General features: G+C 43.4%; 1 protein-coding gene across 1 annotated transcript in view; it reads left to right on the top strand.

The window, feature by feature from the left end:
- The window catches only part of unc5a (unc-5 netrin receptor A), a 468,131-nt gene extending 441,400 nt beyond the window's left edge, over positions 1–26,731 (top strand). Inside the window, exons 14-16 of the mRNA XM_065019100.1 lie at positions 10,980–11,144; positions 13,598–13,782; positions 25,835–26,731. Of these exons, the coding sequence (XP_064875172.1) occupies positions 10,980–11,144; positions 13,598–13,782; positions 25,835–26,000 (516 nt within the window). The 3' untranslated portion in view covers positions 26,001–26,731. The remainder of the gene's footprint in view (positions 1–10,979; positions 11,145–13,597; positions 13,783–25,834) is intronic.
- Positions 26,732–27,642: the final 911 nt, after the last annotated feature.

The following is a 27,642-nucleotide window of genomic DNA, read 5'->3' as shown; positions in this document are numbered from 1 at the left end:
CCCAATCTAGAACATGTTAGTTGACATCACTAATTCCCCAATCTAGAACATGTTAGATGACATGACTAATTCCCCAATCTAGAACTTGTTAGATGACATGACTAATTCCCCAATCTAGAACATGTTAGATGACATCACTAATTCCCCAATCTAGAACATGTTAGATGACATCACTAATTCCCCAATCTAGAACATGTTAGATGACATCACTAATTCCCCAATCTAGAACATGTTAGATGACATCACTAATTCCCCAATCTAGAACTTGTTAGATGACATCACTAATTCCCCAATCTAGAACATGTTAGATGACATCACTAATTCCCCAATCTAGAACTTGTTAGATGACATGACTAATTCCCCAATCTAGAACATGTTAGATGATAATTGAGCGGCTCTCAGTGACTGATGCTCAGACATCTATAAATCCCTATGGCCCCTGCTGATGCTCAGACATCTATAAATCCCTATGGCCCCTGCTGATGCTCAGACATCTATAAATCCCTATGGCCCCTGCTGATGCTCAGACATCTATAAATCCCTATGGTCCCTGCTGATGCTCAGACATCTATAAATCCCTATGGTCCCTGCTGATGCTCAGACATCTATAAATCCCTACGGTCCCTGCTGATGCTCAGACATCTATAAATCCCTATGGCCCCTGCTGATGCTCAGACATCTATAAATCCCTACGGCCCCTGCTGATGCTCAGACATCTATAAATCCCTACGGCCCCTGCTGATGCTCAGACATCTATAAATCCCTACGGCCCCTGCTGATGCTCATAGGGATCTATAGAGGACAGGGATGACCAGGGGTCATAGTGGGACATAGAGGACAGGGATGACCAGGGGTCATAGGGATCTATAGAGGACAGGGATGACCAGGGGTCATAGGGATCTATAGAGGACAGGGATGACCAGGGGCCATAGTGGGACATAGAGGGCAGGGATGACCAGGGGTCATAGGGATCTATAGAGGGCAGAGATGACCATGGGTCATAGGGATCTATAGAGGACAGGGATGACCAGGGGCCATAGGGGGACATAGAGGACAGGGATGACCAGGGGTCATAGGGATCTATAGAGGACAGGGATGACCAGGGGTCATAGGGATCTATAGAGGACAGGGATGACCAGGGGTCATAGGGATCTATAGAGGACAGGGATGACCAGGGGTCATAGGGATCTATAGAGGACAGGGATGACCAGGGGTCATAGGGATCTATAGAGGACAGGGATGACCAGGGGTCATAGGGATCTATAGAGGACAGGGATGACCAGGGGTCATAGGGATCTATAGAGGACAGGGATGACCAGGGGTCATAGGGGGACATAGAGGACAGGGATGACCAGGGGTCATAGGGATCTATAGAGGGCAGGGATGACCAGGGGTCATAGGGATCTATAGAGGACAGGGATGACCAGGGGCCATAGGGATCTATAGAGGGCAGGGATGACCAGGGGTCATAGGGATCTATAGAGGACAGGGATCACCAGGGGTCATAGGGATCTATAGAGGACAGGGATGACCAGGGGCCATAGGGGGACATAGAGGACAGGGATGACCAGGGGTCATAGGGATCTATAGAGGACAGGGATGACCAGGGGTCATAGGGATCTATAGAGGACAGGGATGACCAGGGGCCATAGTGGGACATAGAGGACAGGGATGACCAGGGGTCATAGGGATCTATAGAGGACAGGGATGACCAGGGGTCATAGGGGGACATAGAGGACATGGATGACCAGGGGTCATAGGGATCTATAGAGGACAGGGATGACCAGGGGTCATAGGGATCTATAGAGGACAGGGATGACCAGGGATCATAGGGATCTATAGAGGACAGGGATGACCAGGGGTCATAGGGATCTATAGAGGACAGGGATGACCAGGGGTCATAGGGATCTATAGAGGACAGGGATGACTAGGGGCCATAGGGGGACATAGAGGACAGGGATGACCAGGGGTCATAGGGGGACATAGAGGACAGGGATGACCAGGGGTCATAGGGATCTATAGAGGACAGGGATGACCAGGGGCCATAGGGATCTATAGAGGACAGGGATGACCAGGGGTCATAGGGATCTATAGAGGACAGGGATGACCAGGGGTCATAGTGGGACATAGAGGACAGGGATGACCAGGGGTCATAGGGATCTATAGAGGACAGGGATGACCAGGGGCCATAGTGGGACATAGAGGACAGGGATGACCAGGGGTCATAGGGATCTATAGAGGACAGGGATGACCAGGGATCATAGGGATCTATAGAGGACAGGGATGACCAGGGGGTCATAGGGATCTATAGAGGGCAGGGATGACCAGGGGTCATAGGGATCTATAGAGGACAGGGATGACCAGGGGTCATAGGGATCTATAGAGGACAGGGATGACCAGGGGTCATAGGGATCTATAGAGAACATGGATGACCAGGGGTCATAGGGATTTATAGAGGACAGGGATGACCAGGGGTCATAGGGATCTATAGAGGACAGGGATGACCAGGGGTCATAGGGATCTATAGAGGACAGGGATGACCAGGGGTCATAGGGGGACATACAGGACAGGGATGACCAGGGGTCATAGGGATCTATAGAGGGCAGGGATGACCAGGGGTCATGGGGATCTATAGAGGACAGGGATGACCAGGGGTCATAGGGATCTATAGAGGACAGGGATGACCAGGGGTCATAGGGATCTATAGAGGACAGGGATGACCAGGGGTCATAGGGATCTATAGAGGGCAGGGATGACCAGGGGTCATAGGGGGACATAGAGGACAGGGATGACCAGGGGCCATAGGGATCTATAGAGGACAGGGATGACCAGGGGTCATAGGGATCTATAGAGGACAGGGATGACCAGGGGTCATAGGGATGACCAGGGGTCATAGGTATGACCAGGGGTCATAGGGATCTATAGAGGACAGGGATGACCAGGGGTCATAGGGATCTATAGAGGGCAGGGATGACCAGGGGTCATAGGGATGACCAGGGGTCATAGGGATGACCAGGGGTCATGGGGATCTATAGAGGACAGTGATGACCAGGGGCCATAGGGATCTATAGAGGACAGGGATGACCAGGGGCCATAGGGGTCTATAGAGGGCAGGGATGACCAGGGGTCATAGGGATCTATAGAGGACAGGGATGACCAGGGGTCATAGGGATCTATAGAGGGCAGGATGACCAGGGGCCATAGGGATCTATAGAGGACAGGGATGACCAGGGGTCATAGGGATCTATAGAGGGCAGGGATGACCAGGGGTCATAGGGATCTATAGAGGACAGGGATGACCAGGGGTCATAGGGATCTATAGAGGACAGGGATGACCAGGGGTCATAGGGATCTATAGAGGACAGGGATGACCAGGGGTCATAGGGGGACATAGAGGGCAGGGATGACCAGGGGTCATAGGGATCTATAGAGGACAGGGATGACCAGGGGTCATAGGGATCTATAGAGGGCAGGGATGACCAGGGGTCATAGAGGGACATAGAGGACAGGGATGACCAGGGGTCATAGGGATCTATAGAGGACAGGGATGACCAGGGGTCATAGGGGGACATAGAGGGCAGGGATGACCAGGGGTCATAGGGGACTATAGAGGGCAGGGATGACCAGGGGTCATAGGGATCTATAGAGGACAGGGATGACCAGGGGTCATAGGGATCTATAGAGGGCAGGGATGACCAGGGGTCATAGAGGGACATAGTCGTTATTTCAGTGTTTGGTAACTAGTACATTTAGCTCATTTAACAGACTAATGAACCTGAATGGTTTAACGAATCACTGTGAGGTTTCAAAGTCCACATTTTAAATGACTTTTAGACCAAAGAAATGTCTCCTAAATGTTGCTGATATAACGATGGTCATTTCACAGTCCTTTCAGGAGATGTTCAGATTTTCAGAGAGTTTTAATTGAATGTTGTCGGGGTTTATCTTCCGTTGATCATTTGAAATATTTCTAGGATAGAGGGAGTTGGAGAGAGTCAGGGTCTGCATGACTTCTGCCTAAAAACCATTGTGGCCTTGCTTCAGGCTTTGTGGATCAGTATGCCGTGCCTTCAGAGAGGGGGGACTGTGTGTGTGTCAGCCTCCACAGCTCCTGTCTGATTGATTCTACTAGGAGCTTCTCTCAAAGGGAGCTCAGATCAAATATAGAAGAGTGTATTAATACACCTGGAACTACCTTCACATCCTGACTCCTGGAACCTCTCAACCTCTCCTCCTGTCTTCTACTCCCTCCCTCCCTCCCTCCACCTCTCAACTTCTCCTCCTCTCTCTCCTCCTCCTACATCCCTCCATCCCTCCCTTCATCTCTCCTTTACCTCAACCTCTCCTCCTCTCTCTCTCCTTCTCCCCCTCGCTCCCTCCCTCCCTCCCTCCCTTCATCTCTCCTTTACCTCAATCTCTCATCCTCTCTGTCCTCCTCTCTCCCTCCCTGTCTCCACCTCCCTCCCTCCTTCCACCTCTCATTTACCTCCACCTCTCCTCTCCTTCACACCTGCTTGGCCTACTGCAGCCGGAGAAGGAAAGAGAGGAGGGTAAGCAGAAAGAAAAAGGGAACAATGACCCAAGAGAGAGGAAATATATATATATATATATATATAGAGGGAGAGAGAGAGGGAGAGAGAGGTAATGGAGGTAGAGGTAGTAGAGGTAGAGGTAGTAGAGGTAGAGGTAGATGTAGTAGAGGTAGAGGTAGTAGAGGTAGTAGAGGTAGATGTAGTAGAGGTAGAGGTAGTAGAGGTAGATGTAGTAGAGGTAGAGGTAGTAGAGGTAGATGTAGATGTAGTAGAGGTAGAGGTAGTAGAGGTAGTAGAGGTAGAGGTAGTAGAGGTAGAGGTAGATGTAGTAGAGGTAGATGTTGTAGAGGTAGAGGTAGTAGAGGTAGATGTAGTAGAGGTAGTAGAGGTAGAGGTAGTAGAGGTAGATGTAGTAGAGGTAGATGTAGTAGAGGTAGAGGTAGTAGAGGTAGTAGAGGTAGATGTAGAGGTAGAGGTAGTAGAGGTAGTAGAGGTAGATGTAGTAGAGGTAGTAGAGGTAGTAGAGGTAGTAGAGGTGGTAGAGGTAGAGGTAGATGTAGTAGAGGTAGAAGAGGTGGTAGAGGTGGTAGAGTAGTAGAGGGAGTAGAGGTGGTAGAGGTAGAGGTAGTAGAGGTAGATGTAGAGGTAGTAGAGGTAGATGTTGTAGAGGTAGATGTAGAGGTAGCAGAGGTGGTAGAGGTAGAAGTAGCAGAGGTAGTAGAGGTGGTAGAGGTAGAAGTAGCAGAGGTAGTAGAGGTATTAGAGGTAGTAGAGGTAGTAGAGGTGGTAGAGGTAGTAGAGGTAGTAGAGGTGGTAGAGGTAGTAGAGGTAGTAGAGGTAGTGGGGGGGTAGAGGTAGATGTAGTAGAGGTAGTAGAGGTAGATGTAGTAGAGGTAGATGTAGTAGAGGTAGAGAGACAGAGAGGTAGTAGAGGTAGTAGAGGTAGTAGAGGTAGTAGAGAGACAGAGAGGTAGTAGAGGTAGAGAGACATAGGGGTAGTAGAGGTAGAGAGACAGAGAGGTAGTAGAGTTAGTAGAGGTTGTAGAGGTAGATGTAGTAGAGGTAGTAGAGGTAGTAGAGGTACTAGAGGTAGTGAGACAGAGAGGTAGTAGAGGTAGAGAGACAGAGGGGTAGTAGAGGTAGAGAGACATAGAGGTACTAGAGGTAGTAGAGGTAGTAGAGGTAGTAGAGGTTGTAGAGTTAGTAGAGGTTGTAGGGGTTGTAGAGGTTGTAGAGGTAGTAGAGGTTGTAGAGGTAGAGAGACGGAGAGGTAGTAGAGGTTGTAGAGGTAGAGGTAGTAGAGGTAGAGAGACAGAGGGGTAGTAGAGGTAGAGAGACAGAGAGGTAGTAGAGGTAGTAGAGGTTGTAGAGGTAGAGAGACGGAGAGGTAGTAGAGGTAGAGAGACAGAGGTAGTAAATGTAGTAGAGGTTGAGAGACAGAGAGGTAGTAGAGGTGGAGGTAGTAGAGGTAGATGTAGTAGAGGTAGAGAGACAGACAGGTAGTAGAGGTAGTAGAGGTAGAGAGACAGAGAGGTAGTAGAGGTAGTAGAGGTTGTAGAGTTAGTAGAGGTTGTAGGGGTTGTAGAGGTAGTAGAGGTAGTAGAGGTAGTAGAGGTTGTAGAGGTAGTAGAGGTTGTAGAGGTAGAGAGACGGAGAGGTAGTAGAGGTAGTAGAGGTAATAGAGGTAGAGGTAGAGAGACAGAGAGGTAGTGGTAGTAGAGGTAGTAGAGGTAGAGGTAGAGAGACAGAGAGGTAGTAGAGGTAGAGAGACATAGAGGTAGTAAATGTAGTAGAGGTAGAGAGACAGAGAGGTAGTAGAGGTAGTAGAGGTAGAGGTAGTAGAGGTAGATGTAGTAGAGGTAGAGGTAGTAGAGGTAGAGAGACAGAGGGGTAGTAGAGGTAGAGAGACAGAGAGGTAGTAGAGGTAGTAGAGGTTGTAGAGGTAGAGACGGAGAGGTAGTAGAGGTAGAGAGACGGAGAGGTAGTAGAGGTAGAGAGACATAGAGGTAGTAAATGTAGTAGAGGTTGAGAGACAGAGAGGTAGTAGAGGTAGAGGTAGTAGAGGTAGATGTAGTAGAGGTAGAGAGACAGACAGGTAGTAGAGGTAGTAGAGGTAGAGAGACAGAGAGGTAGTAGAGGTAGTAGAGGTTGTAGAGTTAGTATAAGTTGTAGGGGTTGTAGAGGTAGTAGAGGTTGTAGAGGTAGTAGAGTTTGTAGAGGTAGTAGAGGTTGTAGAGGTAGAGAGACGGAGAGGTAGTAGAGGTAGTAGAGGTAGTAGAGGTAGAGGTAGAGGTAGAGAGGTAGTGGTAGTAGAGGTAGTAGAGGTAGAGGTAGAGAGACAGAGAGGTAGTAGAGGTAGAGAGACATAGAGGTAGTAAATGTAGTAGAGGTAGAGAGACAGAGAGGTAGTAGAGGTAGAGAGACATAGAGGTAGTAAATGTAGTAGAGGTAGAGAGATAGAGAGGTAGTAGAGGTAGAGGTAGTAGAGGTAGATGTAGTAGAGGTAGTAGAGGTAGAGGTAGAGGTAGAGAGGTAGTGGTAGTAGAGGTAGTAGAGGTAGAGGTAGAGAGACAGAGAGGTAGTAGAGGTAGAGAGACATAGAGGTAGTAGAGGTAGTAGAGGTAGTAGAGGTAGTAGAGGTAGAGGTAGAGGTAGAGGTAGAGAGGTAGTGGTAGTAGAGGTAGTAGAGGTAGTAGAGGTAGTAGAGGTAGAGGTAGAGAGGTAGTACAGGTAGAGAGACAGAGAGGTAGTAGAGGTAGAGAGACATAGAGGTAGTAAATGTAGTAGAGGTAGAGAGATAGAGAGGTAGTACAGGTAGAGAGATGAAGGTAGTTCCAGGAGTCAGGATGTGAAGGTAGTTCCAGGAGTCAGGATGTGAAGGTAGTTCCAGGAGTCAGGATGTGAAGGTAGTTCCAGGAGTCAGGATGTGAAGGTAGTTCCAGGAGTCAGGATGTGAAGGTAGTTCCAGGAGTCAGGATGTGAAGGTAGTTCCAGGCGTCAGGATGTGAAGGTAGTTCCAGGAGTCAGGATGTGAAGGTAGTTCCAGGAGTCAGGATGTGAAGGTAGTTCCAGGAGTCAGGATGTGAAGGTAGTTCCAGGAGTAAGGATGTGAAGGTAGTTCTAGGAGTCAGGATGTGAAGGTAGTTCCAGGAGTCAGGATGTGAAGGTAGTTCCAGGAGTCAGGATGTGAAGGTAGTTCTACGAGTCAGGATGTGAAGGTAGTTCCAGGATTCAGGATGTGAAGACAGACAGACAGACAGACAGACAGACAGACAGACAGACAGACAGACAGACAGACAGACAGACAGACAGACAGACAGGCAGGCAGGCAGGCAGGCAGGCAGGCAGACAGACATACAGGCAGGCAGACAGACAGACCGAGCCTGGTGCGATTTGGGACAAGCCTCAGTCTCTTTTCAGCAGCACTGTCACCGCCTGGGTCACAGTGCCCCTGTCTGGCCACATGTGTGTACTACAGCTGCTCTGCCCTCTGAAATGACTGGTTATGGTTAGGTACTAGTTAGTATATATATGAATAGTTAGATACTAGTTAGTATATATGAATAGTTAGATACTAGTTAGTATATATATATGATTAGTTAGATACTAGTTAGTATATATGAATGGTTAGATACTAGTTTGTATATATATGAATTGTTAGGTACTAGTTAGTATATATGAATGGTTAGATACTAGTTAATATATATGAATAGTTAGATACTAGTTAGTATATACGAATAGTTAGATACTAGTTAGTATATATTAATAGTTAGATACTAGTTAGAATATATGAATAGTTAGATACTAGTTAGTATATACTGTATGGTTAGATACTAGTTAGTATATATGAATGGTTAGATACTAGTTAGTATATATGAATGGTTAGATACTAGTTAATATATACTGTATGGTTAGATACTAGTTAGTATATATGAATAGTTAGATACCAGTTAGTATATATGAATGGTTAGATACTAGTTAGTATATATGAATAGTTAGATACTAGTTAGTATATATGAATAGTTAGGTATTAGTTACTATATATGAATAGTTAGATACTAGTTAGTATCACAAATGGTCCTTTTGATCGATAATGTCCTTCTTTATTTGTATGGCACAATTGATTCAGAAATACACTGGTTTCAACTTGCCCAACATAACTACAAAGTATCTAATAAGTTACCTGTAAACTTGGTCCAAACATTTCAAACAACGTTCCTAATCCAACCTCAGGTAACAACATTCCTAATCTAACCTCAGGTAACAACGTTCCTAATCCAACCTCAGGTAACAACGTTCCTAATCCAACCTCAGGTAACAACGTTCCTAATCCAACCTCAGGTAACAACGTTCCTAATCCAACCTCAGGTAACAACGTTCCTAATCCAACCTCAGGTTCCCTGAAACGTAAATAAATCGATAACATTTATGACGGAATAAATTGTTTCTAATACCGGATAAAAACAACATGAAGCGCGCTCCAGTTCACACGCATCAAAACAGTAGAGTCCAGCTGGAGTGACACTTCCGTACTTCTTAATTTCTCAAAAGAAAAACATCAACCAATTTCTATAGACTGTTGACATCTAGTGGAAGCCATAGGAACTGCAACCTGGTTCTTAATAATAAGGGTATCCCCTAGAAACCTATTGGAAAATCCTATGACCTCAATTTGTTTTCCCCTGGATGGTTTGTCCTCTGGGTTTCACCTGCCATATCAGTTCTGTTATACTCACAGACAATATTTTAACAGTTTTAGAAACTTCAGAGTGTTTTTCTCTTCAGAGTGTATGCATATCCCGGCTTCTGGGCCTGAGGAACAGGCAGGTTACTTTGGGGATGCTTTTCATCAGATGTCAAAATACTGCCCCAGAGAGGTTATTAAGGCCAACACGTTACCCAAAACAAACTTTGGAGGTGGAGTCACTTACAGTTGACCGGAGCAGCTCTATCAGGGCAGAAATTTGACAAACTGACTTGTCGTAAAGGTGGCATCATATGACGGTACCACGTTGAAAGTCACTCTTCAGTAAAGGCAATTCTACTGCCAATGTTTGTCTATGGAGATTGCATGGCTGTAGCTGTGTGCTCGGTTTTATACACCTGTCAATTTGAAAGGGTGTCCATGTACTTTTGCATACAGTATATACCTCTGCCTTAACTCAGTGCTTCTCTGAGACATGAATATGGAGCAACGGGGAGAGAAAATTTAAGTCATGAATAAATTTGATCAAACATTCAGTTGATACCTGACTGGTTTATAAAGAGAGGAACTGGAGCTTCGGTATCACAAAGTTCTGCTATTAAAACCTAGTCACTTAAAAAAAATATTTGGTGGGGAAAAAGTTATGGTAGTTTCAATGTATTTATAATCCATTGAGAATAGAGACCTGGTTCTCTCTCAGAACTATCCTACTCAATGACCTTATCTACTCATTTAAAATGAGGATCTTTGGTCACGTGCCTTTCTCCAATAATATAAGTCAACTAAGATAATGATAATCTACTTCTTATACCCAGATAATCACATCTGAAACCTTGCTTTATATTGGGTCATATTGTGGTGTGTTCTAGACAGTAATGTCGCAGGTGTAAATGAGAACTTGTTCTCAACTAGCTTACCTGGTTAAATAAAGAACTTGTTCTCAACTATCTTACCTGGTTAAATAAAGGTGATCTGGTCTACCTGCTTAAATAAAGGTGATCTGGTCTACCTGGTTAAATAAAGGTGATCTGGTCTACCTGGTTAAATAAAGGTGATCTGGTCTACCTGGTTAAATAAAGGTGATCTGGTCTACCTGGTTAAATAAAGGTGATCTGGTCTACCTGGTTAAATTTACATTTACATTTAAGTCATTTAGCAGACGCTCTTATCCAGAGCGACTTACAAATTGGTGCATTCACCTTATGACATCCAGTGGAACAGCCACTTTACAATAGTGCATCTAAATCTTTTAAGGGGGGGGTGAGAAGGATTACTTTATCCTATCCTAGGTATTCCTTAAATAAAGGTGATAAAAAAAAAATAAAAAAAACATTTTTTATTCTGATCTTGTCCTCTAGGAGATCCCATTCTACCACATCTGAAACCTTTTATAGTGGTCCATGTTGTGATCTTGTCCTCTAGGAGATCCCATTCTACCACATCTGAAACCTTTTATAGTGGTCCATGTTGTGATCTTGTCCTCTAGGAGATCCCATTCTACCACATCTGAAACCTTTTATAGTGGTCCATGTTGTGATCTTGTCCTCTAGGAGATCCCATTCTACCACATCTGAAACCTTTTATAGTGGTCCATGTTGTGTTCTTGTCCTCTAGGAGATCCCATTCTACCACATCTGAAACCTTTTATAGTGGTCCATGTTGTGTTCTTGTCCTCTAGGAGATCCCGTTCTACCACATCTGGAACCTTTTATAATGGTCCATGTTGTGTTCTTGTCCTCTAGGAGATCCCATTCTACCACATCTGGAACGGTTCCCAGCGGTTCCTCCACTGTACCTTCACCCTGGAGCGGCTCAACCTCAGTACCTGTGAGCTCACCTGTCAGCTGTGTGTCTGGCAGGTAGAGGGGGAGGGACAGAGCTTTAGCCTCGACTTCAACATCGCCAAGGTAACACTCAGGTCTCATACAGTGCATTCAGAAAGTATTCAGAACCATTGACCTTTTTCCACATTTTTGTTATGTTACAGACTTTATTCTAAAACGCAATACATTGTTTTCTTCCCTCATCAATCTACACACAATAACCCATAATGGAAAAGCAAAAACAGGTTTTTATGAATTTTAACAAATTATTAGGAATATATTTTTTTTTAAATCACATTTACATAAGTATTCAGACCCAGGTGCTTTTCAGCTAACTCCAAGTGGGCTTTCATGTGCCTTTTATTGAGGAGTGGCTTCCATCTGGCCTCTCTATCGTAAAGGCCTGATTGGTGGAGTGCTATACAGATGGTTGTCCTTCTGGAAGGTTCTCCCATCTCCACAGAGGAACTCTGGAGTTCTGTCAGAGTGACCATCGGGTTCTTGCGAAGGCTCTTCTCCCCCGATTGCTCAAAAGTTTGGTCAGGCGTTCAGCTCTAGGTAGAGTTTTGTGATTCCAAACTTCTTCCATTCAAAATTGATGGAGGCCATTGTGTTCTTGAGGACCTTAAATGCTACAGCCACTTTTTGGTACCCTTCCCCAGATCTGTGCCTCGACACAATCCTGTCTCTGAGCTCTACGGACAATTCCTTCAACATTATGGCTTGATTTTTGCTCTGATCCTCAACACTGGGACCCCACAAGGGTGCGTTCTCAGCCCTCCCCTGTACTCCCTGTTCACCCATGACTGCGTGGCAATGCACGCCTCCAACTCAATCATCAAGTTTACAGACGACACTACAGTGGTAGGCCTGATTACCAACCAACGACGAGACGGCCTACAGGGAGAAGGTGAGGGCCCTCGGAGTGTGGTGTCAGGAAAATAACCTCACACTCAACGTCAACAAAACAAAGGAGATGATCGTGGACTTCAGGAAACAGCAGAGGGAGCACCCCCCTATACATATCAACGGGACATTTGTGGAGAAGGTGGAAAGTGTTCCTTGGCGTGCACATCACGGACAAACTGAATTGGTCCACCCACACAGACAGTGTGGTAAAGAAGGCGCAACAGCGCCTTTTCAACCTCAGGAGGCTGAAGAAATGTGGTTTGTCACCCAAAACACTCACAAATTTCTACAGATGCACAAACGAGAGCATCCTGTCGGGCTGTATCACCGCCTGGTATGGCAACTACTCTGCCCACAACCGTAAGGCTCTCCAGAGGGTAGTGAGGTCTGTACAACGCATCACCGGGGCAAACTACCTGCCCTCCAGGACACCTACACCACCCGATGTCACAGGAAGGCCATAAAGATCATCAAGGACAACAACCACCCGAGCCACTGCCTGTTCACCCCCCTATCATACAGAAGGAGAGGTCAGTACAGGTGCATCAAAGCAGGGACCGAGAGACTGAAAAAACAGCTTCTATCTCAAGGCCATCAGACTGTTAAACAGCCATCACTAACAGAGAGGCTTCTGCCAACACACTGACTCAAATCTCTGGGCACTTTAATACATGGACTCAATAAAGGTATCACTAGTCGCTTTAAATAACTCCACTTTAATCATGTTTACATATCCTACATTACTCATCTCATATGTATATACTGCACTCTATACCATCTACTGTATCTTGCCTATGTATTACTCATCTCATATGTATATACTGCACTCTATACCATCTACTGCATCTTGCCTATGCCACTCGGTCCATCGCTCATCCATATATTTATATGTACATATTCTTATTCATCCCTTTACATTTGTGTGTATAAGGTAGTTGTTGTGGAATTGATAGATTACTTGTTAGATATTACTGCACTGTTGGAACTAGAAGCACAAGCATTTTGCTACACTCGCAATAACATCTGCTAACCATGTGTATATGACAAATAAAATGTGATTTGATCTGAGCTCAATTTTGAGTCTCATATCAAAGGGTCTGAATATTTATCTAAATAAAGTATTTCTGTTTTTATTTTTTTTAAATGTATATATATACATTTGCAAAAATGTCTAAAAACCTGTTTCTATTTGTCATTTATGGGGTATTGTGTGTAGATTGATAAGGGGGAAAAAAATGTATTTAATCAATTTTAGAATAAGGCTGTAACGTAACAACATGTGGAAACAGCCACAGGGTCTGAATACTTTCCCAATGCACTGTACAATGTCTGTCACACTATGCCTCTCCAAGATAGGTGTTGATAAGATACCCAAAGGGATGGACTCTTTTCTGGCTTTTAACAATATACATCCATATATCTTTAGTATGTGTGCGGCTCAAACTCTCTATACTCCAATCCTGTTTTTATTTGGTTCATATGACCTAAGAAGACAGCAGTCTCCTGGACTATATCATTCTTAAATTAAATTCTTATAAATATATAATGTGTTCGGCTGTGATTTTTCTCTTTGTGTTCATCTCTATATGTTCCTATATAACCCTTTCTATATTCCTCTGGTCCTATAGGACAGTCGACCCCTGGACCCGGAGTTCCTGCTGATGGACAATAACCCTAGCGGGTCAGCTCTAGCAGGACCCAGTGCTTTCCAGATCCCCTATCTCATCAGGCAGAAGATCTGCAGCAGCCTGGATACACCTTGTCCCAACGGGGCCGATTGGAGACTGTTGGCCCAGAGACTCAAACTGGACAGGTAACGAACCCTATCCACCGACCCTAAACTAGAGACTCAAACGGGACAGGTAACGAACCCTAACCACAGACCCTAAACTAGAGACTCAAACGGGACAGGTAACGAACCCTATCCACCGACCCCAAACTAGAGACTCAAACTGGACAGGTAACTAACCCTAACCACCGACCCTAAACTAGAGACTCAAACGGGACAGGTAACTAACCCTAACCACCGACCCTAAACTAGAGACTCAAACTGGACAGGTAACTAACCCTAACCACCGACCCTAAACTAGAGACTCAAACGGGACAGGTAACTAACCCTAACCCTAACCACAGACCCTAAACTAGAGACTCAAACTGGACAGGTAACTAACCCTAACCACAGACCCTAAACTAGAGACTCAAACTGGACAGGTAACTAACCCTAACCCTAACCACAGACCCTAAACCAGAGACTCAAACTGGACAGGTAACTAACCCTAACCACAGACCCTAAACTAGAGACTCAAACTGGACAGGTAACTAACCCTAACCACAGACCCTAAACTAGAGACTCAAACGGGACAAGTAACTAACCCTAACCACAGACCCTAAACTAGAGACTCAAACGGGACAAGTAACTAACCCTAACCACCGACCCTAAACTAGAGACTCAAACTGGACAGGTAACTAACCCTATCCACCAACCCTAAACTAGAGACTCAAACTGGACAGGTAACTAACCCTAACCACCAACCCTAAACTAGAGACTCAAACGGGACAAGTAACTAACCCTAACCACCAACCCTAAACTAGAGACTCGAACGGGACAAGTAACTAACCCTAACCACCAACCCTAAACTAGCGACTCAAACTGGACAGGTAACTAACCCTAACCACTGTCAACTATGGGACCTTATATAGACAGGTGTGTGCCTTTCCAAATCATGTCCAATCAATTGAATTTACCACAGGTTGGACTCCAATCAAGTTGTAGAAACATCTCAAGGATGATCAATGGAAACCTTTTGCACCTGAGCTCAATTTAGAGTCTCATAGCAAAGGGTCTGAATACTTATGTCTAAAACCTTGTTTTCGCTTTGTCATTGTGGGGTATTGTGATGTCATTGTGGGGTATTGTGATGTCATTGTGGGGTATTGTGTGTAGATTGATAAGGAGAAACAAGTATTTAATCAATTGTAGAATAAGGCTGTGACATAACAAAATGTGGAAAAAGTCAAGGGGTCTGAATACTTTCCGAATGCTCCGTGTCGGGCTAAAATATTGGTTTGGGACTGGGCCTAGGTATAGGGATTCTATATTGGTTTGGGACTGGGCCTAGGTATAGAGATTCTATATTGGTTTGGGACTGGGCCTAGGTATAGAGATTCTATATTGGTTTGGGACTGGGCCTAGGTATAGAGATTCTATATTGGTTTGGGACTGGGCCTAGGTATAGAGATTCTATATTGGTTTGGGACTGGGCCTAGGTATAGAGATTCAATATTGGTTTGGGACTGGGCCTAGGTATAGAGATTCAATATTGGTTTGGGACTGGGCCTAGGTATAGAGATTCTATATTGGTTTGGGACTGGGCCTAGGTATAGAGATTCTATATTGGTTTGGGACTGGGCCTAGGTATAGAGATTCTATATTGGTTTGGGACTGGGCCTAGGTATAGAGATTCTATATTGGTTTGGGACTGGGCCTAGGTATAGAGATTCTATATTGGTTTGGGACTGGGCCTAGGTATAGAGATTCTATATTGGTTTGGGACTGGGCCTAGGTATAGAGATTCAATATTGGTTTGGGACTGGGCCTAGGTATAGAGATTCTATATTGGTTTGGGACTGGGCCTAGGTATAGAGATTCTATATTGGTTTGGGACTGGGCCTAGGTATAGAGATTCTATATTGGTTTGGGACTGGGCCTAGGTATAGAGATTCAATATTGGTTTGGGACTGGGCCTAGGTATAGAGATTCTATATTGGTTTGGGACTGGGCCTAGGTATAGAGATTCTATATTGGTTTGGGACTGGGCCTAGGTATAGAGATTCTATATTGGTTTGGGACTGGGCCTAGGTATAGAGATTCTATATTGGTTTGGGACTGGGCCTAGGTATAGAGATTCTATATTGGTTTGGGACTGGGCCTAGGTATAGAGATTCTATATTGGTTTGGGACTGGGCCTAGGTATAGAGATTCTATATTGGTTTGGGACTGGGCCTAGGTATAGAGATTCTATATTGGTTTGGGACTGGGCCTAGGTATAGAGATTCTATATTGGTTTGGGACTGGGCCTAGGTATAGAGATTCTATATTGGTTTGGGACTGGGCCTAGGTATAGAGATTCTATATTGGTTTGGGACTGGGCCTAGGTATAGAGATTCTATATTGGTTTGGGACTGGGCCTAGGTATAGAGATTCTATATTGGTTTGGGACTGGGCCTAGGTATAGAGATTCTATATTGGTTTGGGACTGGGCCTAGGTATAGAGATTCTATATTGGTTTGGGACTGGGCCTAGGTATAGAGATTCTATATTGGTTTGGGACTGGGCCTAGGTATAGAGATTCTATATTGGTTTGGGACTGGGCCTAGGTATAGAGATTCTATATTGGTTTGGGACTGGGCCTAGGTATAGAGATTCTATATTGGTTTGGGACTGGGCCTAGGTATAGAGATTCTATATTGGTTTGGGACTGGGCCTAGGTATAGAGATTCTATATTGGTTTGGGACTGGGCCTAGGTATAGAGATTCTATATTGGTTTGGGACTGGGCCTAGGTATAGAGATTCTATATTGGTTTGGGACTGGGCCTAGGTATCAGAGAGAAAACCCTGATCAATTACCTTCCAATGTAACTCCCTCCTGGTAATGAAGTCTATTAGCTAGACTTGTCTCATCAGGGATTTAGCTTAATTAATTACAGATTGGATTGGTGCAGTACAGGTCCAAGTATCCCTGATTGGCTCAGTACAGGTCCAATTAGCCCTGATTGGCTCAAACTAATCCATTCCCATGTATTTCCCTTGGAGAAACATCTCTTCTGTTGGGTACAGGGGGAAATCTGGGATCAGAATGTCCATGTTCGGACTTTTTAAATGAATGACAGACCGCTTCGATAGAAGTGGTTCTAACCCATCTAACATGGATGGATCCTACTGATGTAGCCCTGCAGCTAATCTAGTCACGTGCGTGAGATTCTCTATTGGTTTGGGACTGGTGCGTGCCTATAACCAGGCAGAGAAATGTTTCTCCCTTATACAGAACAGTGTGGTTGAAAGGACTGTTTCTCCCTGCTATACAGATTCTAGTGTGGTTTGGGACTGGGCTCCCACTATACAGAACAGTGTGGTGTGAAACCTGATTTCTCCCCACTATACAGAACAGTGTGGTGTGAAAGGCTGTTTCTGCCTGCTATACAGAACAGTGTGGTGTGAAAGGCTGTTTCTCCCTGCTATACAGAACAGTGTGGTGTGAAAGGCTGTTTCTCCCCACTATACAGAACAGTGTGGTGTGAAAGGCTGTTTCTCCCTGCTATACAGAACAGTGTGGTGTGAAACTGTTTCTCCCTGCTATACAGAACAGTGTGGTGTGAAAGGCTGTTTCTCCCACTATACAGAACAGTGTGGTGTGAAAGGCTGTTTCTCCCCACTATACAGAACAGTGTGGTGTGAAAGGTTGTTTCTCCCACTATACAGAACAGTGTGGTGTGAAAGGCTGTTTCTCCCCACTATACAGAACAGTGTGGTGTGAAAGGCTGTTTCTCCCTGCTATACAGAACAGTGTGGTGTGAAAGGCTGTTTCTCCCACTATACAGAACAGTGTGGTGTGAAAGGCTGTTTCTCCCACTATACAGAACAGTGTGGTGTGAAAGGCTGTTTCTCCCCACTATACAGAACAGTGTGGTGTGAAAGGCTGTTTCTCCCCACTATACAGAACAGTGTGGTGTGAAAGGCTGTATCTCCCCACTATACAGAACAGTGTGGTGTGAAAGGCTGTTTCTCCCCACTATACAGAACAGTGTGGTGTGAAAGGCTGTTTCTCCCCACTATACAGAACAGTGTGGTGTGAAAGGCTGTTTCTCCCACTATACAGAACAGTGTGGTATGAAAGGCTGTTTCTCCCACTATACAGAACAGTGTGGTGTGAAAGGCTGTTTCTCCCTGCTATACAGAACAGTGTATGAAAGCCTGTTTCTCCCACTATACAGAACAGTGTATGAAAGGCTGTTTCTCCCGCTATACAGAACAGTGTATGAAAGGCTGTTTCTCCCTGCTATACAGAACAGTCTGGTGTGAAAGGCTGTTTCTCCCACTATACAGAACAGTGTGGTGTGAAAGGCTGTTTCTCCCTGCTATACAGAACAGTGTGGTGTGAAAGGCTGTTTCTCCCTGCTATACAGAACAGTGTATGAAATGCTGTTTCTCCCACTATACAGAACAGTGTATGAAAGGCTGTTTCTCCCGCTATACAGAACAGTGTGGTGTGAAAGGCTGTTTCTCCCTGCTATACAGAACAGTGTATGAAAGGCTGTTTCTCCCGCTATACAGAACAGTGTGGTGTGAAAGGCTGTTTCTCCCACTATACAGAACAGTGTGGTGTGAAAGGCTGTTTCTCCCTGCTATACAGAACAGTGTGGTATGAAAGGCTGTTTCTCCCACTATACAGAACAGTGTGGTGTGAAAGGCTGTTTCTCCCCACTATACAGAACAGTGTGGTGTGAAAGGCTGTTTCTCCCCACTATACAGAACAGTGTGGTGTGAAAGGCTGTTTCTCCCCACTATACAGAACAGTGTGGTGTGAAAGGCTGTTTCTCCCTGCTATACAGAACAGTGTGGTGTGAAAGGCTGTTTCTCCCTGCTATACAGAACAGTGTGGTGTGAAAGGCTGTTTCTCCCACTATACAGAACAGTGTATGAAAGGCTGTTTCTCCCACTATACAGAACAGTGTATGAAAGGATGTTTCTCCCGCTATACAGAACAGTGTATGAAAGGCTGTTTCTCCCTGCTATACAGAACAGTGTGGTGTGAAAGGCTGTTTCTCCCTGCTATACAGAACAGTGTGGTGTGAAAGGCTGTTTCTCCCTGCTATACAGAACAGTGTGGTGTGAAAGGCTGTTTCTCCCTGCTATACAGAACAGTGTATGAAAGGCTGTTTCTCCCCGCTATACAGAACAGTGTGGTGTGAAAGACTGTTTCTCCCTGCTATACAGAACAGTGTGGTGTGAAAGGCTGTTTCTCCCTGCTATACAGAACAGTGTATGAAAGGCTGTTTCTCCCTGCTATACAGAACAGTGTATGAAAGGCTGTTTCTACCTGCTATACAGAACAGTGTATGAAAGGCTGTTTCTCCCTGCTATACAGAACAGTGTGGTGTGAAAGGCTGTTTCTGCCTGCTATACAGAACAGTGTGGTGTGAAAGGCTGTTTCTCCCTGCTATACAGAACAGTGTGGTGTGAAAGGCTGTTTCTCCCACTATACAGAACAGTGTGGTGTGAAAGGCTGTTTCTCCCACTATACAGAACAGTGTGGTGTGAAAGGCTGTTTCTCCCCACTATACAGAACAGTGTGGTGTGAAAGGCTGTTTCTCCCCACTATACAGAACAGTGTGGTGTGAAAGGCTGTTTCTCCCCGCTATACAGAACAGTGTGGTGTGAAAGGCTGTTTCTGCCTGCTATACAGAACAGTGTGGTGTGAAAGGCTGTTTCTCCCACTATACAGAACAGTGTGGTGTGAAAGGCTGTTTCTCCCACTATACAGAACAGTGTGGTGTGAAAGGCTGTTTCTCTCTGCTATACAGAACAGTGTGGTATGAAAGGCTGTTTCTGCAGTACACCAGCTACTGTAAGCTGATGTTTCACCCTGTAATGTGTAAAACACATTCTAATCTCCACACAGTCCTTTTTGTATCATAACAATTGAACTTCATTGGTTCACTGGTACAGTTTACTACCATCACTGTCTTAGCTGTGGCCCTGTTAGCTGTGGCCCTGTTAGTTGTGGCCCTGCTAGCTGTGGCCCTGTTAGCTGTGGCCCTGTTAGCTGTGGCCCTGTTAGCTGTGGCCCTGCTAGCTGTGGCCCTGTTAGTTGTGGCCCTGGTAGCTGAGGCAGCCTTTCACACACTGGCCCGGTTAGTCTGTAGGCTGGAAGGTGATGTGTTGCTGTAGAATACAATACACTACATTCTCCTGACTGTCTGTCTGTATGATGTCCACACACACACACACACACACACACACACACTGAATATAAGCCTGTAAAATAGTCTGAACGCTTTGTCATTCCTTGAATCCATTTAAGTGATTTTCACTGCAGTAGGTTAACAGGAGAGAGTGAAGAATTACAAAGGTCTAGCTGTGCTCTCTATCCAACCGTTCTCAAGGTGAAGCTGAAGGACAAGGTCTAGCTGTGCTCTCTATCCAACCGTTCTCAAGGTGAAGCTGAAGGACATACAGGCTTGCTGGTTATCCTCTACCCTCAACCTCTTCTCACACCCCGACCCCGACCTTGACCTCGACTTCACCCCCCCATCTTGAAGTGGTACACAACAACCCTTAAATCCATAGACCGTAGAGGATCAGAGAAAGGCCATTACATGGAACAAGCCACTCCAGATACCTCTGTCATCCTCCACATCACATACACTACTGAGCTGAAGGCCTGTGTCCCAAACCGCACCCTATTCAATCCCTATACAGTGCACCACTTCTGGCCGGGGTCCATAGGAAGTTCCATAGGGCTCTTATCCAAAAAAAGTAGTGCACTATATAGGGAATAGGGTCTTGGTCTAAAGTAGTGCACTATATAGGGAATAGGGTCCTGGTCTAAAGTAGTGCACTATATAGGGAATAGGGTCCTGGTCTAAATTATTGCACTATATAGGGAATAGAGTGCCATTTGGGATGGAGCCAACATGTGAGGAAGGGACAGTGGGGTCACTGCATTTAGGCCTATGGATTGGTTTCGGGGTTTGATCTGAAAGGTCAAGGCCTGGAAGCAGAAAAGGTCATTTCCTACTTAAATGTCAACTTCCTTTAGGGGATTAAGGGATGAAGTTTCTACGTGTGATTTATGTCCATTTTTATAATCAAATGTAAAACGGGGATCCTAACTGCTGAAAGGATAAGACATCCAAAATGAATGGTTTGATGTATACTGGTGGCTTACAGTATAGTGTAATATAGTATAGTGTAATATAGTGCAATATAGTATACTGTGGTATGGCATAGTATAGTATATTGTAGTATAGTGCAGCGTACTATATTTTAGTGTATAGTGTAGTATAGTGTGGTATGGCCTAGTGTAGTAGAATATGTTGTAGTGTAGTATATTGTAGTGTAATATAGTATAGTGTAATACCATGCAATATAGTGTAGTATTGTGCGGTATGACCCAGTGTAGTATAGTATATTGTAGTATGGTGTTGTGTAGTGTAATGTGTAATATAGTGCAATATAGTATAGTATAGTGTGGTATGGTACAGTGTAGTGTAGTGTAGTGTGTTGTAGTAGAGTGTACTATAGTATAGTGCAGTACAGTGTAGTATCATGTGGTAGGGTGTAGTATAGCATAGTGTAGTTAGGTACAGTGTGGTATGGTACAGTGTAGTGTAGTGTGTTGTAGTAGAGTGTACTATAGTATAGTGCAGTACAGTGTAGTATCATGTGGTAGGGTGTAGTATAGCATAGTGTAATATAGTGTAGTTAGGCACAGTGTGGTATGGTACAGTGTAGTGTAGTGTAGTGTAGTGTGTTGTAGTAGAGTGTACTATAGTATAGTGCAGTACAGTGTAGTATCATGTGGTAGGGTGTAGTATAGCATAGTGTAATATAGTGTAGTTAGGTACAGTGTGGTGTAGTATATTGTAGTATAGTGTACTATAGTGTATTTAGGTACAGTGTGGTATGGCACAGTGTAGTGTAGTATATTGTAGTATAGTGTAATATAGTGTAGTTAGGTACAGTGTGGTATGGCACAGTGTAGTGTAGTATATTGTAGTATAGTGTGTTGTAGTAGAGTGTACTATAGTATAGTGCAGTACAGTGTAGTATCATGTGGTAGGGTGTAGTATAGCATAGTGTAATATAGTGTAGTTAGGTACAGTGTGGTATGGCACAGTGTAGTGTAGTATATTGCAGTATAGTGTAATATAGTGTAGTTAGGTACAGTGTGGTATGGCACAGTGTAGTATATTGTAGTATAGTGTAATATAGTGCAACGTGGTTTGTGCAGTACCGTGTAGTATAGTGTAGTATGGTGTAATATAATATAGCGTAATATAGTATGGTATAGAATGGTGTAATATAGTATAGTGTAATATAGTATAGTGTAATATAGTATAGTGTAATATAGTAGTGCAGCATAGTGTGGTGTAGCATGGTACAGTGTAGTATAATGTAGTATAGTATAGCATAGTATGGTATATTATAGTATAGTGCAGAGTAGTGTAGTATAGTGTCGTATAGCATAGTATGGTATAGCATATAGTATATTATAGTATAGTGCAGAGTAGTGTAGTATAGCATAGTATGGTATAGCATATAGTATATTATAGTATAGTGCAGAGTAGTGTAGTATAGCATATAGTATATTATAGTATAGTGCAGAGTAGTGTAGTATAGCATAGTATGGTATAGCATATAGTATATTATAGTACAGTGCAGAGTAGTGTAGTATGGTATATAGCTGTGTAGTATAGTGTGGTATAGTATAGTATAATATCATATAGTATGATTCAATATAAAATAGTATAGTGCTGTATAGTATAGTATAGTATAATATGGTATGGTATAGTGTAGTATAGTATAGTGTAGTATAGTATGGTGTGGTATAGTGGGTGTAGTATATTATAGTATAATATAATACAGTATGGTGTAGTGTAGTATAATATAGTGTAGTATAATATAGTATAGTGTGGTATAGTGTGGTGTGGTATGGCATAGTATGTAGTATAGTATTTAGTAAATATATAGTATGGTATTGTATGGTATAGTATGGTATATAGAACAGCATAGTATAGTATTGTATAATGTGCTATAGTATATAGTATAGTGTGTTATAGCATAGTGTGGTATAGTATATATTATCGTATAATGTGGTATATAGTATAGTATGTATTATCATATAATGTGGTATAGTATATAGTATAGTGTGGCATAGTATGGTATATAGTATAGTATATAGAATAGCATAGTATAGTGTGTTATAGTATATATTATCGTATAGTGTGGTATAGTATATAGTATAGTGTGGTATAGTATATAGTATAGTGTGGTATAGTATAGCATCGTGTGGTATAATGTGGTATAGTATATAGTATAATGTGGTATAGTATATAGTATAATGTGGTATAGTATATAGTATAGTGTGGTATAGTATATAGTATAATGTGGTATAGTATATAGTATAGTGTGGTATAGTATATAGTATAGTGTGGTATAGTATAGCATCGTGTGGTATAATGTGGTATAGTATATAGTATAGTGTGGTATAATGTGGTATAGTATATAGTATAGTGTGGTATAGTATATAGTATAGTGTGGTATAGTATAGCATCGTGTGGTATAATGTGGTATAGTATATAGTATAGTGTGGTATAGTGTATAGTGTGGTATAATGTGGTATAGTGTATAGTGTGGTATAGTATATAGTATAGTGTGGTATGGTATAGCATCGTGTGGTATAATGTGGTATAGTATATAGTATAATGTGGTATAGTATATAGTATAGTATATAGTATAGTGTGGTATGGTATATAGTGTGGTATAGTATATAGTATAGTGTGGTATGGTATAGCATCGTGTGGTATAATGTGGTATAGTATATAGTATAGTGTGGTATAGTATATAGTATAGTGTGGTATGGTATAGCATCGTGTGGTATAATGTGGTATAGTATCGTATAATGTGGTATAGTATATAGTATAGTGTGGTATAGTATATAGTATAGTGTGGTATAGTGTGGTATAGTATAGCATCGTGTGGTATAATGTGGTATAGTATCGTATAATGTGGTATAGTATATAGTATAATGTGGTATAGTGTGGTATAGTATATAGTATAGTGTGGTATAGTATAGCATCGTGTGGTATAATGTGGTATAGTATAGTGTGGTATAGTATAGCATCGTGTGGTATAATGTGGTATAGTATATAGTATAATGTGCTATAGTATATAGTATAGTGTGGTATAGTATATAGTATAGCATCGTGTGGTATAATGTGGTATAGTATAGTGTGGTATAGTGTATAGTATAGCATCGTGTGGTATAATGTGGTATAGTATATAGTATAATGTGGTATAGTATAGTGTGGTATGGTATATAGTATAGTGTGGTATAGTATATAGTATAGTGTGGTATAGCATCGTGTGGTATAATGTGGTATAGTATATAGTATAGTGTGGTATAGTATAGCATCGTGTGGTATAATGTGGTATAGTATATAGTATAGTGTGGTATAGTATATAGTATAGTGTGGTATAATGTGGTATAGTATATAGTATAGTGTGGTATAGTATATAGTATAGTATAGCATCGTGTGGTATAATGTGGTATAGTATATAGTATAATGTGGTATAGTATATAGTATAGTGTGGTATAGTATATAGTATAGTGTGGTATGGTATAGCATCGTGTGGTATAATGTGGTATAGTATATAGTATAATGTGGTATAGTATAGTGTGGTATAGTATATAGTATAGTGTGGTATGGTATATAGTATAGTGTGGTATAGTATATAGTATAGTGTGGTATGGTATAGCATCGTGTGGTATAATGTGGTATAGTATATAGTATAGTGTGGTATAGTATAGTGTGGTATGGTATAGCATCGTGTGGTATAATGTGGTATAGTATATAGTATAATGTGGTATAGTATATAGTATAGTGTGGTATAGTATATAGTATAGTGTGGTATGGTATAGCATCGTGTGGTATAATGTGGTATAGTATCGTATAATGTGGTATAGTATATAGTATAGTGTGGTATAGTATATAGTATAGTGTGGTATAGTATATAGTATAGTGTGGTATAGTATAGCATCGTGTGGTATAATGTGGTATAGTATCGTATAATGTGGTATAGTATATAGTATAGTGTGGTATAGTATATAGTATAGTGTGGTATAGTATAGCATCGTGTGGTATAATGTGGTATAGTATATAGTATAATGTGATATAGTATAGTGTGGTATAGTATATAGTATAGTGTGGTATAGTATAGCATCGTGTGGTATAATGTGGTATAGTATATAGTATAGTGTGGTATAGTATATAGTATAGTGTGGTATAGTATAGCATCGTGTGGTATAATGTGGTATAGTATATAGTATAATGTGGTATAGTATATAGTATAGTATGGTATATAGTATAGTGTGGTATAGTATATAGTATAGTGTGGTATGGTATATATGTGGTATGTATAGTGTGGTATGGTATATAGTATAATGTGGTATAGTATATAGTATAATGTGGTATAGTATATAGTATAGTGTGGTATGGTATATAGTATAATGTGGTATAGTATATAGTATAATGTGGTATAGTATATAGTATCGTGTAGTATAGCATAGTGTGTGTGGTATAGTATATATTATTGTATAATGTGGTATAGTATATAGCAGGGCTGCAGAGGAGCACAGATTATGTCCATAGCACATCACTAAGGACTTTACAGTGCAGTATTGGGGGAAGGAAATGTCAACAAGGACTCACTAAGGACTTTACAGTGCAGTATTGGGGGAAGGAAATGTCAACAAGGACTCACTAAGAACTTTACAGTGCAGTATTGGGGGAAGGAAACGTCAACAAGGGACAATAAAGAACCCATAATGAATTGAATAATGAATCTCTCCCCCCTCTCTCTCCCTTTTTCCTCACTCCTCTACCTGTTCTCACCTCTCCTCCTCTCCTCTCCCTCTCCACTCCTCCAATTCCTCTCTCTCCTCCTCCTCCTCTCCATTTCCTCTCCTCTCCCTCCCCTCCTCCCCTCTCTTCTCTCTCCATTTCCTCTCCCTCCTCTCCCTCTCCTCCTCTCCCTCTCCTCCTCTCCCTCCCCCTCTCCTCTCCCTCTCCTCTCCTCCAGGCACATGAGTTTCTTTGCGTCCAAGGCGAGTCCCACCAGTGTGATTCTGGATCTGTGGGAGGCCCAACACTTCCACAGTGGAAACCTGAACCAGCTGGCCACCGTCATGGCCGACATCGGCAAACAGGAAGCTATGATTTTCCTGGTCTCAGACGGAGAGTGCTAGCCTTAGCTCTGTCCCACACTGTCCCAACACTGCACCCTATTCCCTAGATAGTGCACCAATGTAGGGGACTACCTAGGTAATAGAGTGCTATTTGAGATCGGCCCCCTAAAAAAGGAGAGGACTGGAACAGGGTAGAATATACAGACACATGAGAGGAGAGGAGAACACTCCCCTCCTCTCTCCCCTCCTTTACAATAGAGAAGAGAAGAACGGAACACTCCCCCTCTCGCTCCCCTCCTTTACAAGAGAGAAGAACGGAACACTCCCTCTCCCCTCCTTTACAAGAGAGAAGAACAGAACACTCCCCCCTCTCTCCCCTCCTTTACAAGAGAGAAGAGAAGCACGGAAAACACTCCCCCCTCTCTCCCCTCCTTTACAAGAGAGAAGAGAATGGAACACTCCCCCTCTCTCTCCCCTCCTTTACAAGAGAGAAGAGAAGAACGAACACTCCCCCTCTCTCCCTCCTTTACAAGAGAGAAGAGAAGAACACTCCCCCTCTCTCTCCCCTCCTTTACAAGAGAGAAGAGATGAACGGAACACTCCCCCCCTCTCTCCCCTCCTTTACAAGAGATAAGAGAAGAACGGAACACTCCCCCTCTCTCTCCGCTCCTTTACAAGAGAGAAGAGAAGAACGGAACACTCCCTCCTCTCTCCCCTCCTTTACAAGAGAGAAGAACGGAACACTCCCTCCTCTCTCCCCTCCTTTACAAGAGAGAAGAGAAGAACGGAACACTCCCTCCTCTCTAAGAGAGAAGAGAAGAACGGAACACTCCCTCCTCTCTCCCCTCCTTTACAAGAGAGAAGAGAAGAACGGAACACTACCCCTCTCTCTCCCCTCCTTTACAAGAGAGAGGAGAAGAACACTCCCCCTCTCTCTCCCCTCCTTTACAAGAGAGAAGAACGGAACACTCCCCCTCCTTTACAAGAGAGGAGAGAAGAACAAAACACTCCCCCTCTCTCTCCCCTCCTTTACAAGAGAGGAGAGAAGAACAAAACACTCCCCCTCTCTCCCCTCCTTTACAAGAGAGAAGTGAAGAACGGAACACTCCCCCCCTCTCTCCCCTCCTTTACAAGAGAGAAGAGAAGAACACTCCCCCTCTCTCTCCCCTCCTTTACAAGAGAGAAGAACGGAACACTCCCCTCTCTCCCCTCCTTTACAAGAGAGAAGAGAAGAACGGAACACTCCCTCCTCTCTCCCCTCCTTTACAAGAGAGAAGAGAAGAACGGAACACTCCCTCCTCTCTCCCCTCCTTTACAAGAGAGAAGAGAAGAACGGAACACTACCCCTCTCTCTCCCCTCCTTTACAAGAGAGAGGAGAAGAACACTCCCCCTCTCTCTCCCCTCCTTTACAAGAGAGAAGAACGGAACACTCCCCCTCCTTTACAAGAGAGGAGAGAAGAACAAAACACTCCCCCTCTCTCTCCCCTCCTTTACAAGAGAGGAGAGAAGAACAAAACACTCCCCCTCTCTCTCCCCTCCTTTACAAGAGAGAAGAGAAGAACGGAACACTCCCCCTCTCTCCCCTCCTTTACAAGAGAGAAGTGAAGAACGGAACACTCCCCCCCTCTCTCCCCTCCTTTACAAGAGAGAAGAGAAGAACACTCCCCCTCTCTCTCCCTCCTTTACAAGAGAGAAGAAGAA

The sequence above is a fragment of the Oncorhynchus nerka genome, linkage group LG6 (assembly GCF_034236695.1).
Source record: "Oncorhynchus nerka isolate Pitt River linkage group LG6, Oner_Uvic_2.0, whole genome shotgun sequence".
Taxonomy (NCBI): Eukaryota; Metazoa; Chordata; class Actinopteri; order Salmoniformes; family Salmonidae; genus Oncorhynchus; species Oncorhynchus nerka.
The sequence above is the reverse complement of the archived record's forward strand: the minus strand, read 5'-3'. Positions and strand labels throughout refer to the sequence as shown.